Source organism: Cydia fagiglandana, chromosome Z (assembly GCF_963556715.1).
Source record: "Cydia fagiglandana chromosome Z, ilCydFagi1.1, whole genome shotgun sequence".
Classification (NCBI taxonomy): domain Eukaryota; kingdom Metazoa; phylum Arthropoda; class Insecta; order Lepidoptera; family Tortricidae; genus Cydia; species Cydia fagiglandana.
Window position 1 is genome coordinate 39481121 of NC_085959.1, and position 18598 is coordinate 39499718.

General features: G+C 36.5%; 1 protein-coding gene across 1 annotated transcript; it reads left to right on the forward strand.

Moving 5' to 3' along the window:
* The first annotated feature begins 687 nt into the window (after positions 1-687).
* Positions 688-12282, forward strand: LOC134679241 (uncharacterized). The gene is made up of 8 exons (XM_063538128.1): positions 688-813; positions 1539-1797; positions 2069-2176; positions 3138-3598; positions 4170-4272; positions 4807-4902; positions 5272-5427; positions 11083-12282. The coding sequence occupies exons 1-8, from the start codon at positions 791-793 to the stop codon at positions 11131-11133; spliced, it is 1257 nt and encodes a 418-aa protein (XP_063394198.1). The 5' UTR covers positions 688-790; the 3' UTR covers positions 11134-12282.
* The last annotated feature ends 6316 nt before the right edge of the window (positions 12283-18598 follow it).

Sequence of the window (18598 nt, forward strand, 5' to 3'; positions counted from 1 at the left end):
ACTGTTCTTCAAGTTGAGCCACTGTTTCCGCCTTGACCCTAACCTTACCACGAGTTGAACACTAATATTTGGTAGAGACTGCGTAAAGCAACTAACAATGCATCTCCCTCGCACTGACATGGTGCAAGCTAGATGTACGTTTGAGTACATCTAGCGATGACGCAATCATTAGCGTTTCAGGCCGCGTAAAACCCATGGTTAGAACTCATTTGCGGTCCTATACTAAATGCATACACTAGTACAGATATAGTGCATAATTGTTTTCCATCGTATTTTCTCGGAAATGTTCGGTATGTCATGCTACTTCAGTCAACCTCAGTACTTTTTGTAACGAGACTGACTGAAATAGCAAAACACGTTCGTACGTTTCTGTGAATTTTACGATTTTATATTTACGATGGAAATTATGCACTACTCGTACATCTGCGGGCGCAGCACGGTTCCATTTTTATCGACTATCACTAAGCGCGTCCCTTTCGCACTTACATACTTGTTAGAACGTGACAGGCATGGTGACAAGCGATAAAAAGGCTACCGTGCTAAGCCGCCTGTAGTAGGTAGTATAATATACTACCTACTACAGGCGGCTAGGCGGTTAGGTTTTCATAACGCGGAGTCTTTGCCGAGTAATCTAGGCATAATGTCCACGCAATATCAATAAATATGCCCATAATATACAAATTATCTTTTTTTAATACGTTTAATATTATTATATACAAATTGCCAACAACTCAGCATATTTAAAGTAGCTGTTGAAGGTAAACACCGTTCAAAGAAATATCAATTCAAAATGGAGACTACAATACAAACCAGGTATTTTTTTTTAAACGCACATCTACCCTATCCTAGTGTCCTCCCCCTGTTATTTAGGTACCTCTAGTTTTACTACCTTTAACATTGAGGGTAGTGACGGTATCCAAAAAAAGTCCGTTTCATTTTTAGCGTCTTCCTAGCATGCATGATTTTCTTGGTAGATATCAATCTATTTAAAAAAATCTGCGGTTAAGTGAAAAATGTTTTTACCATAAATTTTTTTTTTTAAATAATTTTTAAAATAATCATCATACTCGTATTCCTCGCGTTATCCCGGCATTTTTGCCACAGCTCATGGGAGCCTGGGGTCCGCTTGGAAACTAATCCCTAGAATTGGCGTAGGCACTAGTTTTTACGAAAGCGACTGCCATTTGACCTTTCAACGCAAAGGATAAACTATACCTTATTAGGATTAGTCCGTACTCATACCATTCATTTTAAAACGACGCTCTCACTTTAATGAGAGCGTAATTTCGATTTATATTCAGACCAGTTTTTAGGCAGTGGGTCCATGCGACTCTTCAACTAATAATCTTGATGCTATGTTCAGTCACTTGCAATAATATTATTATGTTACTCTTCGAAGGCCGCTAAAATATGTGACACGCTCTTGTGGCTCTCCAAATAAGATCGTGTCAGATATTTTTGCTGCCTTCGTTGTGTAACATATTATTGCAGGTGACTACACTAAGGTGAACTAATATTGTCTGTCTTAATTGTTTTAGTGAGCCGAAAATATTCTCCTTAAACTACATGAAACAGCTCCGCTTCACGCTCGAAACTATAGGACAGTGGCCCAACAGAGCCTTAGGGGACTTCTCACGGCGCGCGATACTGTTGTCCATGTATCACAAATTCTTAATCGGCACATTTTGTTTTACGGAAGTCCTAGCGTTTTTGTACATGAGGAAGCATAGAGCGACTATTCGGTTTATTGATATGGGGCAAATTTACACGAATTTGTTTCTAACCGGGCTATTTCTTGTAAGTGCAAGTTTATGCGCCGATTATTAGCGTAGGTAGATTATAGTTTTTATGGATGTTTTTTTAAAAGTACTAGTTTTTTTGGTGGACTTGTAACAATTTTTCGTTCGTAAACTCGAAAACATTAATCAAGATCTCGACGGAGATTGCAAAAATCAAGATTTCCTGTCAAAGAGATCAAGAATCTCGAAAATTCGTGCGAGTTCTCGAAATTTCTATATATATCGGGATTGCATTCCCTAGTCACAGCTTTATTCCTTATTTTTCACAGCAAAGAGCGGCGCTACCTTTTCAGAAGAACTACAAAGAGTGTGTGAAAAAGTTCGTTTTCGAGTTTCACTTAATGCACCATGAGCATATAAGTGACTTTGCATTGAAGGTACGTTTTATCTCTCCGCGTGCCTAAAACGTTTTTTACCTATGTCGATAGTCTAAGGCACTTCTTCTTCTTCTTCTTCTTCCTCGCGTTATCCCGGCATTCTGCCACGGCTCATGGGAGCCTGGGGTCCGCTTGACAACTAATCCCATGATTTGACGTACCGAGGCACCAGTTTTACGAAAGAGCCTGCCATCTGACCTTCCAACCCAGAGGGTAAACTAGGCGTTATTGGGATTAGCCCGGTTTCCTCACGATGTTTTCCGTCACCGAAAAGCGACTGGTAAATATCAAATGATATTTCGTACATAAGTTCCGAAAAACTCATTGGTACGAGCCGGGGTTTGAACCCGCGACCTCCAGATTGCAAGTCGCACGTTCTTACCGCTAGGCCACCAGCGCTTCATCAGTCTAAGGCACTTATCGCCGATTTCCTAATTATCAGTACGAGTATGCCTTCATGTCTGTTGAACTAGGTGCGACGACGAGCAAAGCGAGGAGGAGTGTGTTAGGTGAACCGCGCCTAAAACCGACACATTCAATTTTATTGTACGTAACGTACAAATAGCCATGTGAGATAAACGTCAGTCCATACAAAAGTTTGCACAATTGTCCAAGGTTTTCGGCAGAGGGGTACGCTCTTAAAGGCAACTCCGGTTATCAAATGCTCTAAGGCACGCGGAGATGAAGCGCCATAGACTAGGAATCCTCTAGACCGAGTTTAGAGCAATTATTTCACGCAACCGATGATGCCAAAAATGGGGGTGCGCGGGACGAGGTGAGCGAAGTCCCGTGCCGTGATTGGTCCGTTCAAATACACGGACGTCACACAAAGAGACTTTCTACTCGAACATGGAGTAAAATTACCGTATGCGTGGCCATAGAGGGGGTAGCGCGACTATGCTATGCCTGGAGGATGTTTTGTCTGTGTAAAGCGCCAACAAGATTTTTTTCGATATTTCAGGAATCCCGCAAAGTAAACAAAATCTGCCAGATCGCCACCAAAGTAATTTACCTCCAGCTCGCCTGCGGGATGCTGGCCTACAACCTCTCCCCCCTTTTCCGGAATTATTACGAAGGAATGTTCGCCAGCGAACTACCCGAAAACAAGTCCTTCGTACACTCCGTCGACTACCTTCTACCTTTTGACGCTTATCGCAGTTTCACGGGCTATCTAGTTGTGTTCACTTGGAATTGGTTCCCTACTTACAATATTCCTACTGCGATGGGAATTTACGATTTATTGGTGTTCGTAATGGTGTTCCACATGGTGGGGCATATGAATATACTTTATAATAGTTTGAAAGAGTTCCCCAGGCCGAAAGAGGGCCAGTCTGAGGACCCCCTACCGTCGACTCGGGAGTATAATGAAGAGATATTTGGACAGTTGAAAAATGTGATTCGGCATTATCAAATGATCAAGGAGTAAGTTAATATCCTAGTTAGGGCTATGATAAAGCCTATTTCTACAAATATCTCGTACAAATTCTCTCTATATCGAGCATATACAGGGTTTTTGGTACATCGTTTGCCAAATTAAAACGGCAGATAGGTTGAGTTATTTGCTATCTACTCATGTCTAGAAAAACAAAATTGGCCATGGTTTTTTTTACTACTATGCAAGTAAAATTTTGAAATTTACGAAAACTGGCATAGAAGTGAAAAAAAAATTACGCCAAATAAAAAATTTCTAGGCCTGAGAAGATAGCAAATGACTCAACTTATCTGCCGCTTTAATTTGGCAAACGATGTACCAAAAACCCTGTATTTCTACAAATATCTAGTACAAATTCTCTCTATATCGAGCACATATATATGACACCGTAAGATTGTGAACCCGTTAGTTTATAATCTAACGTAGGTTAGGTTAGGTTAGATTATAATCTCCCTGCCGTCAGTTTATAATCTAACTAGCGATATTATAAACTGACGAGTGTTTATAATTTTACGGTGACATATACACACACACATTTCTACTGTACTTAAATGATTTCAGGTTCATGGGTGACATGACTGCAGCGTTTGATCTGACGTTATGTTGCTATCTAGCCTTTCACCAAGTGATGTGTTGTTTAATGTTGCTAGAATGTTCTACACTGGTAAATAACCCATTTAGACAGTCTGTCTACACTAATGCCTACTTGCACCATCCGACTAACTCAGGGTTAACCGGTTAAACCGTTAACCCCGGGTTAGTGAATGGTGCAAGTGGACCTAAGTCGTCTACTAGTTGGCTTGTAGATTTAGGTGCAAATTGAGTGAACACTTGTGCTGCTGCAAACACCTTAAACTAAGGTAAGGGACAGTTGCACCAACCACATTTTGACAGACTGATTAACGTCAGCCGGTGCGCCCCGGCGCTTTACTATGAAACTTACCATACATAAAAATTTAGCGAACTCTTTAACGATACGAACAGTTTGGTGCAGTTTAAACAATCATATTAACCGAGAGGCCTCACTCCACGCTGCTCAAACCGCTTGGACGCTCGACGCTACGCGGCACGCTCCGCCTAACGCGCCGCTCGTCGTTCGCTACTGGGACCGTACAACATAAAGGGACCACCTAGATGAATATAAAATAAAAAAGTTTTTGACTAGGTACATTAATTAATTAATGTGTTTTTGCTACAGGAACCGGAGGCCTTGGTAAAATATGGATTACTTGCCGCTGTCATATTCCAGCAATTAATTCAAACTTCGGTGGCTTTCGAGTTAATTAAATCAAAGGTACAGTATTGTTAAACAGTTTAATTCATCTAGAACACAACCTCATTTATCGTGGGTACAACTGTACCTAACAGACTAACAGTATAGTTGGCATTAATATGAATACTTACTTACTTCGCTGGCTCAGCGATCCGAAGTGGACAATATCCTCTAATAGTGTCATAGGCCAATGCCTCTGACACTAGATTTCGTCGTTCGTTCCTGTCCTTATGCGATCCGACGCCATTCAGCCGCTTGGATGTCACACAGGTCTTTCTGGACCTCATCGATCCATCGGCCTTCCGACCCAGATATTAATATGTACAATATGTTAAAATTAAAATATCTAGACATAATTTAAGAGATAATGGAAATAATTATATTTGACAGAGTGACAGTCTCGGTGATGAAGTGTATGCAGTACCATGGGAATATATGGACGTCAAAAACAGAAGGATTTTACTACTATTCCTCAGAAATGTGCAGGACCCATTAGGTCTAAAGGCGTGTGGTATGGTGCCGGTTGGAGTGTTGACTATGTCTACGGTAATTCATTTTATTTGACCCCAAAAACCTCACAAGATAATAAGCGACAAACACAAAACTGTGTTCACGTCTTTCCTGTAACCCAAAAGTTAAGGGTTATAACGATTAATTTTCTTATTTAGACACATTTATTCACAAGAAAATGTACATATTTATTTTGAAAATTGGACAGTTTTAATGAACGCTCCACTTTACAATAGTTAACAATAGTTAAGAGCCAACAGGAGTGGTCATTTCTCCATACAAACGTACTCGACTGTTTCCTCCGTGGGTTTTGATGCTAGAGCAATGATTTTTTTCAACACAGCTTAATATTATCAATATCTGTGTCGGACCGTTTTGGTTTTTTTGATATTTTTGTTTTTTGAGGCGCTAGAGCAGGCGCGGATCCAGCCCTCAAAAAAGGTTGTGGTCACAGCCACTCCAAAATCAGCCAAGTGCGAGTCGAGGGTACCTGATGATCCCCGACCAATAAATTCGCAGAGGGATCGCAAGCGATTTATTTCAGTCTACTTATACACACTTAGATAGATTACTACGCTAAAAAGCTAAAAACTAAGCTAGAAATAATTGCCACTGTTAGTAAATATATAATTCTTGCAAATAATTAGGGCTCTGTATTCAGCTGGGGTACCTAGCCTAATAATTCTCCGACCAATTTTTAGCAAATTGTCGATTCGCTTACCTACAACGTTTCGCCGAAAATGGTTTCGCAGAGTCAATTATTCGTAGATTTAACTTTTGGTCGACTAACTTTTGGTAGACTCTTGATTCACATATCATTCAGATCGCTTCTGTGTAAATTAGCAGACCAATTTGGTAGTGTAATCTTTTCATCAAGCAACCTTCAGTCGAGTAACGTTACCTATATAACTTTTTTAAAGTTTTTGTCAAGTGGCACTCGATCACACTACATATAAGTATTGTGGACGGTTTTGCCTGTGGACACTGCTGGTATTTAAAGAACTACTAACGATAGATAGACTACCATCGTGAACTTAAAAAAAAGCATTTGCTTATGGCTCCTCTACACGATGGGTCAACGCCGGCCACTACAAGGGACGCAGCCATGCAGGGCCGGATTAAGCATGTGGCAGTGCGAGGCTCGGGGCCCCTTACAGTCAATTCTGCACACAGCATATTCAGTACAGGGAAATAAGTTTGCGTTTTTAATTTATTTACAATAACAATTTTGATAGCACTCGCAGAGCAAGTGTTATTTTAATCTTCTAAACTTCTATGAAATTATGACTAATAATAAAAATAGCACTTGCACTGCGTATGCCTCTCAAAATCATTGCAGACTTTTCTTGGTCGTACGCTCTATTCATTTACCAGTCAAGCTAATATGTAGATACAGGGTCATGTATAGAACCAAAAAAGAAACGCGAGCGCAGCGAGCGCGAAATTTTTTGTTAATAATATCGCAAATTGTGAAAATCGGCCGGATATCAATCTTCATCTGGGCCTAAAACTCCGAAGTGAAGCGAAGTTAGGACACCCTGACTAACGAAAAATCAAGCTTTATTATTCGTCTAAAGCTTTGCATACTAAACGATGATTCCGAAGTCTTTGTAGACCCTGGAGACAGTATCAAGTCCATAATAATTGCTGAAAAGTTGTACCAATAATATTGTCCATAGGTACAAACCCTGCCTATACAAACAGGTAGATGTACCTATGGACAAAAATATAAATTTTAACATCTATTTTATATCTATGGTTCCTATTTAGCTAACGTGACAAAACTAGTCTGCAATTATAGACTATATAATAATTATTCAAAAGAAATAAATAAGTTTATGACATTGTCAATAGTTTATGATTTATGAACAAAATAAGGCCAAAATCTGGAAAATGTCTACATGTAGAGCACTTGTCCCTACACTTAAGTAGTCGGAATTTGACCAAAAATGGCATGCGATTTTTTGTAAGGTCTATGGAGCCCTTTCCATGCCCATACGTATAGACATGCGCTCTAAAACTCCTATGACAGTCAAAGTGAATTGAAAGCTGGCATGGCATGTTTGAAATTTAAATTTAAGACTCCATAAGTTAACAATTTAAAAAAATGCTGTTTATATTCTGTATCACTAATAATTTGAGTTGTCAGCTGATACTAAATACTTATGACAGGTAGTTATTTAACTAAGTACCTTCATAGGTATATATGTATATAGGTATAGGTGTTTCGTGTTTCAGCCAATGGGTAATTTACTCGGGCAATTTTGACGTTTACCAAACTCGACGATCATTCTACGATAAGTTAGTAAATCTGCTCACCTATCGATCAACTGACTATACCTACTCTGCGTATTTATACCTAACTAGCTGTTGCCCGCGACTTCGTCCGCGTGGAATCTTATCTTCAACATTTTACATCTTTAGTACCTATAATTTTCATATCCAAGCAATGTTGAAATTAAGTACTTTTCTTTTTTAGCAAGTTGTATGAAGTTTTAAGTCAAGTGGATTTTGATGTTGGTTGCAGAAATTACTTTTTTTGTATTCTCATAATAGGTACCTATGCCCTTATACAAAGATTCAAGTTCCGCACTCACAAAATATCTAATCTCCATACAAACTTTCAACCCCTTTCTCACCACCTTGGGGGATGATTTTCAAAAATACATGAATTAGTTTTCATGTTTTTTATTTAATACCTTTTTTTGCAAAAAGTTCATGTTCCTAGCTTAAAATTAAATTTACACCCCAAGATGAATTTTATCCCCTTTCTAACCCCCTTAGGGGTTGACTTTCCAAAAACGTTGCAATTACTTTTTTTTGTAATAGGCTATTATGCCTTTCTAAGAAGTTTCAAAGCATTAGTAATGGATTCAAACTTTGAAACCCATTTTAACCCTGTTAGGGGATGCTTTTTACAAAACGCTGAAATTACTTTTATTGTCTTCTAATCGTATTCCCAAATACAAAGATTCAAGTCCCGCGCTCGAAAAAATGTTTGATATCCATACAAACTTTCAACCCCTTTTTCACCACCTTAGGGGATGAATTTTCAAAAACGCTGAAATTAGTTTTCTTGTACTTTAATTTAAAACGTTTTTACAAAGTTTCAAGTTCCTTGCTTGAAATAAAATTTGCACCCGCAGACGAACTTCCATCCCCTTTTTAAACCCCTTAGGGGTTGAAATTCCAAAAACGTCGCAATTACTTTTTTTTGTAATCGGCTATTATGCCTTTCTAAGAAGTTTCAAAACCATTTGTAATGGATTCAAACTTTCAACCCCTTTTTGACCCTGTTAGGGGATGAACTTTACAAAACGCTGAAATTACTTTTCCTGTTTTCTAATAATATCCCTAAATACAAAGATTCAAGTCCCACACTCGAAAAAAATGTTTGATATCCATACAAACTTTCAACCTCGTTTTCACCACCTTAGGGGATGAATTTTCAAAAACGCTGAAATTAGTTTTCTTTTATTTTAATAATATATCTTTTAACAAAGTTTTAAATTCCTAGCTTAAAAGAAAACTTTAACCCCATACAAACTTTCATCCCCTTTTTAACCCTCTTAGGGGATGAATTTTACAAAACGCTGAAATAACTTTTATTGTCTTCTAATAATATCCCCAAATACAAAGATTCAAGTCCCACACTCGAAAAAATGTTTGATATCCATACAAACTTTCAACCTCGTTTTCACCACCTTAGGGGATGAATTTTCAAAAAAGCTGAAATTAGTTTTCTTGTATTTTAATAATATATCTTTTAACGAAGTTTCAAATTCCTAGCTCAAAAAAAAACTTTAACCCCATACAAATTTTCATCCCCTTTTTAACCCTGTTAGGGGATGAATTTTGCAAAACGCTGAAATTACTTTTATTGTCTTCTAATAATATCCCCAAGTACAAATATTCAAGTCCCGTGCTCAAAAGAATTTTTGATATCCATACAAACTTTCAACCCCTTTTTCACCACCCTGGGGGATAAATTTTCTAAAACGCTGAAATTAGTTTTCTTGTATTTGAATTTGATACTTTTTTACAAAGTTTCAAGTTCCTAGCTTAAAATAAAATTTGCACCCGAAGACGAACTTTCATCCCCTTTTTAACCCCCTTAGAGGTTGAATTTCCAAAAACGTTGCAATCCCTTTTTTTGTAATCGGCTATTATGCCTTTCTAAGAAGTTTCAAAGCATAGGTACTGGATTAAAATTTTCAACCCCTTTTTAACCCTGTTAGGGGATGAATTTTACAAAACGCTGAAATTACTTTTCTTATCTTTTAATAATATCTCTAAATACAAAGATTCAAGTCCACCACTCGAAAAAAATTTTGATATCCATACAAACTTTCAACCCCTTTTTCACCACCTTAGGGGATGAATTTTCAAAAACGCTGAAATTAGTTTTCTTGTATTTTAATAATATATCTTTTTACGAAGTTTCAAATTCCTAGCTTGAAAGAAAACTTTAACCCCATACAAACTTTCATCCCCTTTTTAACCCCCTTAGGGGTTGACTTTCTCAAAATCGCTTCTTATCTCTTGTACACTTTATAAATGCAATCTGGTGTGCAAATTTCAACTTTCTGGCTTTTGTAGTTTCGGCTGTGCGTTGATGAATCAGTCAGTCAGGACACTTGCATTTATATTATATAGATGAAATTCTGTCAAATGTTCCTCTGCCAAAGCGTCTGCGAAACAAAAATCGGCGTAATTCTACTCGAGGAATCAATCGGGCACCCTATTAGGGTTGTGGGCATGCCCACCGTGCCCACAACGGTGGATCCGCGCCTGCGCTAGAGTCCTTCAAAAATGGCCAAAATCATTGACTATGCCGTAATGAGAGGCGTAGTATTCAAAACTGATATCAATTAGCCAAAAAAGCTAAACCAAAGCCTGACACAGATAATTTCATAATCATTTAGATTTCCAAATTTGGTTACGATTGGTTAAGTCTTGAAGGAGGAAACAGTCGAGTACGAAACCTCGATTTTTGAGATTTTTCGCCTTGTCCTTTATCGCACTAGTTTTAGGAGCCGCTTGCCGCTTCCGTTAGCGAGACGGGTATATTTACCTAAAATGTTTAAAACTCAGCTCCTGTTTCGTCTTAACAGCTTGAGGCGGGCATGTAGCGTCCGCGTCATATACGCCCGTTGCGTTGGATTGAATTAATTTAGAAGTTCATTTTAAAAAGTATGATAACAGTGAAAAGTAAAGATAATAAATAAATTAGGTCATGTCTTAGGCTGCTACAAGACTAGGGAAGGTTGCAGACTTTAACCCTTTCAACGCCACGCCTATCGTGTGATGCGGCATCGTAAACATGTCGGAACTTGTTGGAACGCACAAAGATTGATATTCGGCTGAAGCCGCGCGCGTCATTTGACATCTTAGGCGGTAAAAGGGTTAAGGCAGGTGCTTAAATTTTTATCAAAACGTACAAATGTTTTGATAAAAAAATATTTTTTGTTTTAAATTGTAAACTACATATAGGGTACAGTATATACTATCTAAAATTAAAAACTAAAATTAACACTAAAATAAAAAATAATAATTAAATAACTAAACTAATCTAAATTAAAATAAATCTAAAAAAGGCCCCTGCGGTATTGTGCCAAAGATGCTGGCACCATTCCCTTTTTTGTTTTTGTGTTTTGATATAAATTTAATGTTTTTATTTTTATTTTACAGATCATAAGGACATCATTTTCATACTACCTTATGTTGGCTACATTCGACTAATTCTACGGCCGAAGAACGATAGTTATTTGTACAACAAGAGATCAAAGTTTGATATTTCTTCGAGTGCTTATTTTGAGTCCCGTGCAAGCGTAGTGAGGGACTCAAAAGCGCACGAGACGTAAATAACTTTGATCTCGTGTAGCACACAAAATTTTTCACGTGAGCAGTGAGAACATACTTATTAGACAACTTCAAAAATGTAATTCTTCTTCATCACTATATATCAATACCTGCACTCACGTTTCTTAAGATATACAAACAATTAAGTTTAATTACCGCAATCGAACACAAAAACAAAACGTAATAAAAAAATTAGTAAAATAATATGGAAATAACGAACATCAACTGACACTTCAATCGACAACTTTTTTGTAAAAAACAAACTTTGTAAGATACGGTCCGAATTGCGGATACGTACTATTTGTCAACTAGGGTAGAAATTCTTAAAAGTAATTTTTGAGTTCATTATTTTAATTGTATAATAAATATAATATTTTATCAGTTGTTATCAAATCCTAAACTTTATTTTTATTAATTAATTATTAAGAATTCATACTCGTACGTGGTTGTGAACGATGCGATCTGAAGTTTTTCGGGGGTTTATTATAAACCGTCAATATACCGTTGAATGTCGTTTTCACTTTTTTTTATTGTTTCTTTTTGCTAACAGTGTGAAAGACACAGTGACAGTGACAGTAACAGTGGGACAGAGATAATAGAACCCAAGTATTTCGAACTTGTATTAGACCCCGCACGTCGAAATGACATTTGACTATAAGCCCCCATTCGCACTACAGCTTTTTCAACGCGCGTGCTGCCCCCAACGGATCACGTACGCTCTCTTCTGCTTTGGAGGGACTGACATCTTGTGGCTTAAAACTGAAAACTTAAAGTTTACATTAACTTTGCGCACCGCAATAAATATATTAAAATAGGTACCTACATTTAACAATAGTAAGTTTTGTTAATACTTTCCCTTGGTTTTGGATTCTTAAAACCCTTTAATATGTACATCACTATATCCCACCTATCTAGAAAGTATCTATTTAAGTAATTGAAGTCATTTAAATTACAATTTATACCTAATTTACGTAATTTATCAACAATCTTATCATTTAAACTGTCAATATTAAAATTAATTGCAACTAACTACTAAGTTCTTTCATTTATTACCTATCCCATTTCATCTGTTTGTCTATCAGATCTGTTCTAATATTTTTTATACCAGAAAGGCTGACATTTATTAGTAATTAAAACCAAAATATTACTTTGCTAACGTGCTAGTCAATCAGTGCTAACCCGTTATACTTACTTGCGTATTTTTTACATGCAATTAATGTTCCCACCCTCCCACCGCAAAAATGAATACGCAAATAAATATAACAAACCACCACAAAAAGAATAATACTCGACACGTGTTTCGCCTTCTACGAGGCGTCCTCAGGAGTTGTTGTTGTTGGTGATTTATTAGTAATTTTAAAACCACAAGCATTTTGTCAGTTATATTTCTTATAGAAGATTTTATTGCGGACTAGTTTACAGACCGATAATATAAATATCCTATTACTCGTATTTAAGTGAAGAAATCACACCATTGTCACATTTTTTTCGGTAAGGACAAATATAATTAGCTGACCATGATTTTATCTAGGCTAATTATCCAACCTTTAAAAAATATAGGTTAATAATCTTTTCTTTAAACGTTGTGAGTTATGATTGCACTTTGATTATGGACAAAAAAAAAGTGAGGTATTTAATAGATTAATAATATATAATAATATAAATTAATGATGATTGATTTAATAGAAATAATGAAACAATAGTTAAATATAAATAGTTGAAGTCAAGCTACAGTAGCCATCGCAAGTGCCGGTTGTAAAGAAAAAGACATAAAATGTGTTACAAATTTATATTTTGGTTTTTGGTTTTTAACCTGTTTAATGGTTGCTTGGTTCAGAGTAAGTTTGATATAAATAAGTATGGTACGAGTAGATGGTACCTAATTAACATTAGAAAACAGATAAAGTAACGTTATTTTTTATTTATTTGTACTTTTTAGGGTTCCGTAGTCAACTAGGAACCCTTATTAGTTTCGCCATTTTCGTCTGTCTGTCCGTCCGCGGCTTTGTTCCGTGGCCGTTTACACTACCAGCAAGGTTTGGTGGATCAGAGATCAAGTCACTGGTCAAAAGGCGTTTTTGGATTTTTTAAGGAAGAAAAGAAATTCAATGCGGCGGTAATTTTTTACAAACTTTGACTTGAAATATCCTAAGATATCAATTTTCATCATGATTAGAACAATTTCTTTCAATTTACAAACAAGTACTAAAAACAGAGCACACATTTAATGCACTCCTCTTGGGATGGAGTAAACTCGGATTACACGCATTTAGGACGAAATGAAGGTACCTATTAAAACGATTTCCAGCTTGCTAGGAATTAACTCTTCGGAAACAATCTAATTTGATTATGTTTAGGTATTATTTCTGTGAACTAATAACTGTATTTAGTTGCTTACAAAGAGAATAGATAGTATAGAAGGAATAGAAAGTAAATTTTGTAGTCACGGATCACGGTCCATTTACTGCCATCTATCGACACACGATTAAAACTTAAAATAAAATAGAAAATGTATAAATTAATCAAAATATGTTTACGGATAAATGATTTTTAATTTTTATTGTTCCATACTGACCCATGTTCTTTCACTGATATGTGTTAAAATTGTTAAATATCAAACGGTGTCGTCAACGCCATCTAGCCGAGAATAGGCCAAAGGTAATGGCGCCATCATTTCGAGAACGCCTTTTTCTTGATTTCCGAGGCATGTTTTTTTCTTAGACTTTATTTATCTTATACGGAGTTATATATATCTCTGGTTGCTTATAATCTGTTCGCAGGTGACGTCTGTCATCGTTCCATAAACCCGGGGCCGTGTCGAGCATATGTTACAAGGTACAGCAGCCAAGGCACTCACAAATATCTGAACACGCTTCTATTGTCAAAGCGCTAGAGGGCGTGTTTGAAATATGTGAGCACCTCTTCAGCTCCGATATATTCGATAGTGACTTGACTGGTACCGTAAAACGAGGTGAGTAGGTTTCGCGGGGAGAGGTGGGTTATGAATTGGGAGAGAAGGTTTGAGAGGGGGGTGAGAAGGGATTTTAAGGCTACTGGTACAAAAATAATGTATTCTAATTTAAAATGGAGCTGTAGTAATAAGCATAATAAAAAAAAAATTGGTCCAATAATCTTCCAAAATCACCTTTGTATGAAAACCCCTCTCACTACACTACGGAATAAGGTGGGTTTTCCTCTTTATCGTCAGAGTTATGAAATGGAACTACCCAAAATAAAATCAAAACTAAAATACAAACGTCCGGAACACTTATTATATACACCATTCAGTTTTCATATGTAAAAATAAAATGTTATCGAGGTTTGAATTTCAGTTTTGACCCTACTCATCCCATTTTACGGTATGACCTTAAATCGTCCATTTCTAAAATATTTTACAGTACATAATTTTGGTGCTACTTTATCGCCGGAGGGCGGGAATTAGGGACAATATACGTGCACGTGTCGAAAATTTAAAGAGACATATGTACTGTAAACCTTTGTACCCAGAATAGACGTGCGAAAAGGTAATTTCCTACTTTTCGCACTTGTAACGTAAAGTACTAATATGTACTTCCATTATTTTTTGTATAATTTCCCATAAATCCCCGAGACCTCCATCCAGAAAAGACGCTGTTGTTCCCGAACGTTACCTTTGGTAACACATTGGGAACAGGTGGGAATAACTGAGATATATTTTGCAGGGTAGGCTACGACAGGTCCTTAGGTAGATGCCGGAAATTCACGTATGGCGGCTGTGATGACAACGGGAACAACTTCAGATCATTGTCAGAGTGCAGAAGAATTTGCGGAGAAGATTCAGTGGACTACTACTGACTAACTAATAAGTAAACTACAAGTTATTAAACAAAGTCCCCCGCCGCGTCTGTCTGTTTGTGTGTTTGTTCGAGATAAACTCAAAAACTACTGAACGGATTTTAATGCGGTTTCACTTATCAATAGAGGGTTTATGTGTATAATTTGTTTACCCATGCGAAGCGGAGGAGCGTCGCTTTTAGGCATAACATAAGTCTACAATCCTAATTATAAAATTTGGTGGATAGACAGAATAGGGAATATTACGCTAAGCTCTGCCTAGGTGGCGCCACTACCACAATTCATCACAATCTGAGGGTCTACCGCGAAACAAGACAATCGAAATCGTTATCTAACCTCTTGAGGTTTAGATTAGATAACGAAAAGATAACGAAAACGCAATATGCAAGTATATTGCATATTCGAGCGATAAAGAGGCAAATTAACCCTTGAGGTAGGCCCTTTGTAAACAAATCGTTACGTTAGTTTAGATTATAATCAGTTTTATGGTTCTGACATCTAAAGGTTATAAAGATAAATCATACGGTTTTAAAGTGATTTGATATGGATTAATAATGGTTTCTTTCTTTCTTTCTTTGTTATCTCAATATTTACTAAACTGATTTTGTCATGTACCTACTGTTTACAATTTATCTTATATAATTATCTTAGAAATTAATGATTACCTAAGCCTTAAATTTAATAAAACGTATTTTCGGCATATTATTTTGGTTCCCACAATTATTTGTTTTAATTTAATTTAAGTCTTCTTCATTCTCCGTGTTAACTAAGACGCGTCACTGTAACAAGAAAATGAATTTGCTGTCAGCATTAAATACTGATATATTAATTAAATAAGATGAACTTAAGCAAATTAAGGTGCCCACAATGTATTACAATCATGCTCTTTGATCGCAAACAATAAACAGTTGTAAAATTTGAGGTTATTATAATTAAATGTTTTGGTTCGACGTACATTGCTGCTTTTCTTAGCGCAATACTGCGCTTTGAGTGTTGCCCTTCACTTTGCTGTACATTGCCACTGACAAACTTTGCTTGGCAGGCTATACTTAGGTACTCTTGAGCAGTGCTTTACGCGTAATATTCCCTATTATCATCCCGAAGTAACGCCGTCTCTGGTGGGAAGCATTAATTTAGTTCCGCTACTCAACAACAGATGGCGCTGTTTGTCATGGAAACCTGAAAATGCTTACCTATTGGTAACATGATAAAAAAACGGAGTCCAGCATATCAGGAAAAGGCACATGAGACGAATTATGGTGATTGTAGCCCGTCTCTGTCGCTCTGCCGCTCCTGCTCTATAAAATATTAAGTGTCAATTTCGAAAAACAAATATCAAACGAGGATTAGGTGTAAAAGAGATTATTATTACGCTGCACAAACTTCTTCATGATAATTATTTACTTGTAGTAGGCGTAATATCATTCAGCCTCTGGCCATGTTAAGTATTCAGAGTACCTAAAATTTTAAAATTTCTCAACGAGAATTCAAAATTTTGTATCAGATTTCTGAACGCATAGTCGCGCCCCCGCGCGCGCGCCGCTTCTGTCGCCCTCATTGACGTTTTTCATGCAGCCGCGGCCATGACGTCCTATTAAAATAAAAAAGTAATTATATCAAATAAAGGACGAAATATGTAAAGAAGAAAATAAAATTAAGAAGGTACTTACTTATTCTAATGTCAGCAAGCGAAGAATTAAGCGAGCAAACCTTGACATTGTCGGAGGGACGCACCAGAATTTTGGATATTATAGGAAAAATCCTTATAGGATAGTGTTGTTGTTTGATTACAGATAAATAATTAAGAACATTATAAAAGAAGTATGACCCGGACAAGATTACAAAAAACTACTCTGCGCTGTAAGAAATTATTGGTCCTCCGAAGATGAACCCACAGACTTAACCTGCAGCTGGCGAGATTCTTGCCAGTGGGGAACGAGGCTAAGTATTGAAATGGTACAAAATAAAGTTTCCTGTTCTCTGACTGTGATGATTTAGCTCTCAAAAATTGTGTACTGTACCAGCTATAAGAAGGTATTGTCACTTCTAAGTGATTCTGTCCATTTTTTGAAATTAAATACTGAATCATAATAAATGGCATAAGAGGTTTATTAAATCTTTTAAACATGCTGTTGACAAGTGATGTTTTAAGAAAATCTAGCAGAAGAACTTTAAACTCCGGCAGCCCAGCCCGTAAGCCTGGCACTTTAAACTTCAAAGGCTCAAATACCAATCATATTTTCTAACGTATGATTTGCTGTTGTATTTGTTTCATACAATAAAGTATTTATTAAACATAACAATATACAAAAACCCCTGGTCAAAAGCAAGGAAGAGGAAGCAGAGCAAGACTTTCCTCTCTGCAGTCACAATGTGGTCGCCACAGTGGTCGCACACAGCGACATCACAACAGCCTGTGTTCATTTAGAACAAATTCTTAAAAGCTGTGGTTTACTTAATTGTATGTACCTAACCTACCTTTTTTCACATATAAGGATTTTGTCCGGTCTATCTCATACAAAGTTCCTTTTTTATCTGTGCCAACACCTACAAGTATTCCAAAATATGATCACTTCTGTGAAATTGATAGTCGAATACTAGAAAAATATGTGACTGAGGTATATACTGTGTGTACAAATATATGCCTATGATGACCTTATAAAATCATGTTCACTTTATAGGTACCTATAGACAAGATCCATATATTAATATAAGCACATTTAGGTAGTGCAACTGAGCGGTTTTAAGTTAACAAGATATTAGAATTGCCAGAAACTAAGAACACAAAATTGTTAAATGAGCACTAGCTCCAAGATGTTTTACTTGATTTCTTGAATGTAGAAAACATATCGGTTTCATGTGGAAAGATGAGATTTCAGTTTTAGTCTTAACATACCTAGACTATTAAACTAGATATCTCTCTAGCTAGATATATGTGCCAGACCTTTTATGAAGTGTTTAAGATCACATACACACACAGACTGTTTAGATGATAGATATATCTATTGTTGATACTCCTTATAACAAATGTTATACTATGTAGGTACTTATACAGGACACACTTAATTTTAGTCTTGGTACCATTACCTATGTGGAGTTATAATCAAATGGAACTAGCTTCTTAGTACCTCAGAAAGCTGGCTACTATATAGATTTATTTCTTTACCTACTAGGGAAAAAATTCAAAGTTAATCAAAAGATAAAGCCCTTTATAAATTGGTACATTGCTAATATAAATTGGTTGTTTGTATAGTTATAGGATAAGTTTGGCTATCTGTATGTTTACACAAACGCTTTAAGGGTTAAAGAGCTGAAAAGACAAAAATACATACTTAAGTATACTAAATTCAATATATTTTAAGGAAACCTAGTGTGACATTTTTTGGTGGCTCATTAAAATAAAGATTTATAAATATACTTTCTGCAGATATTTACTTACTTACAGTAATAGTTTATTGACACGCTGGGGCGGCAGATTAGAATGAGTTAGCTGTTGGATTATGGAAGGAGT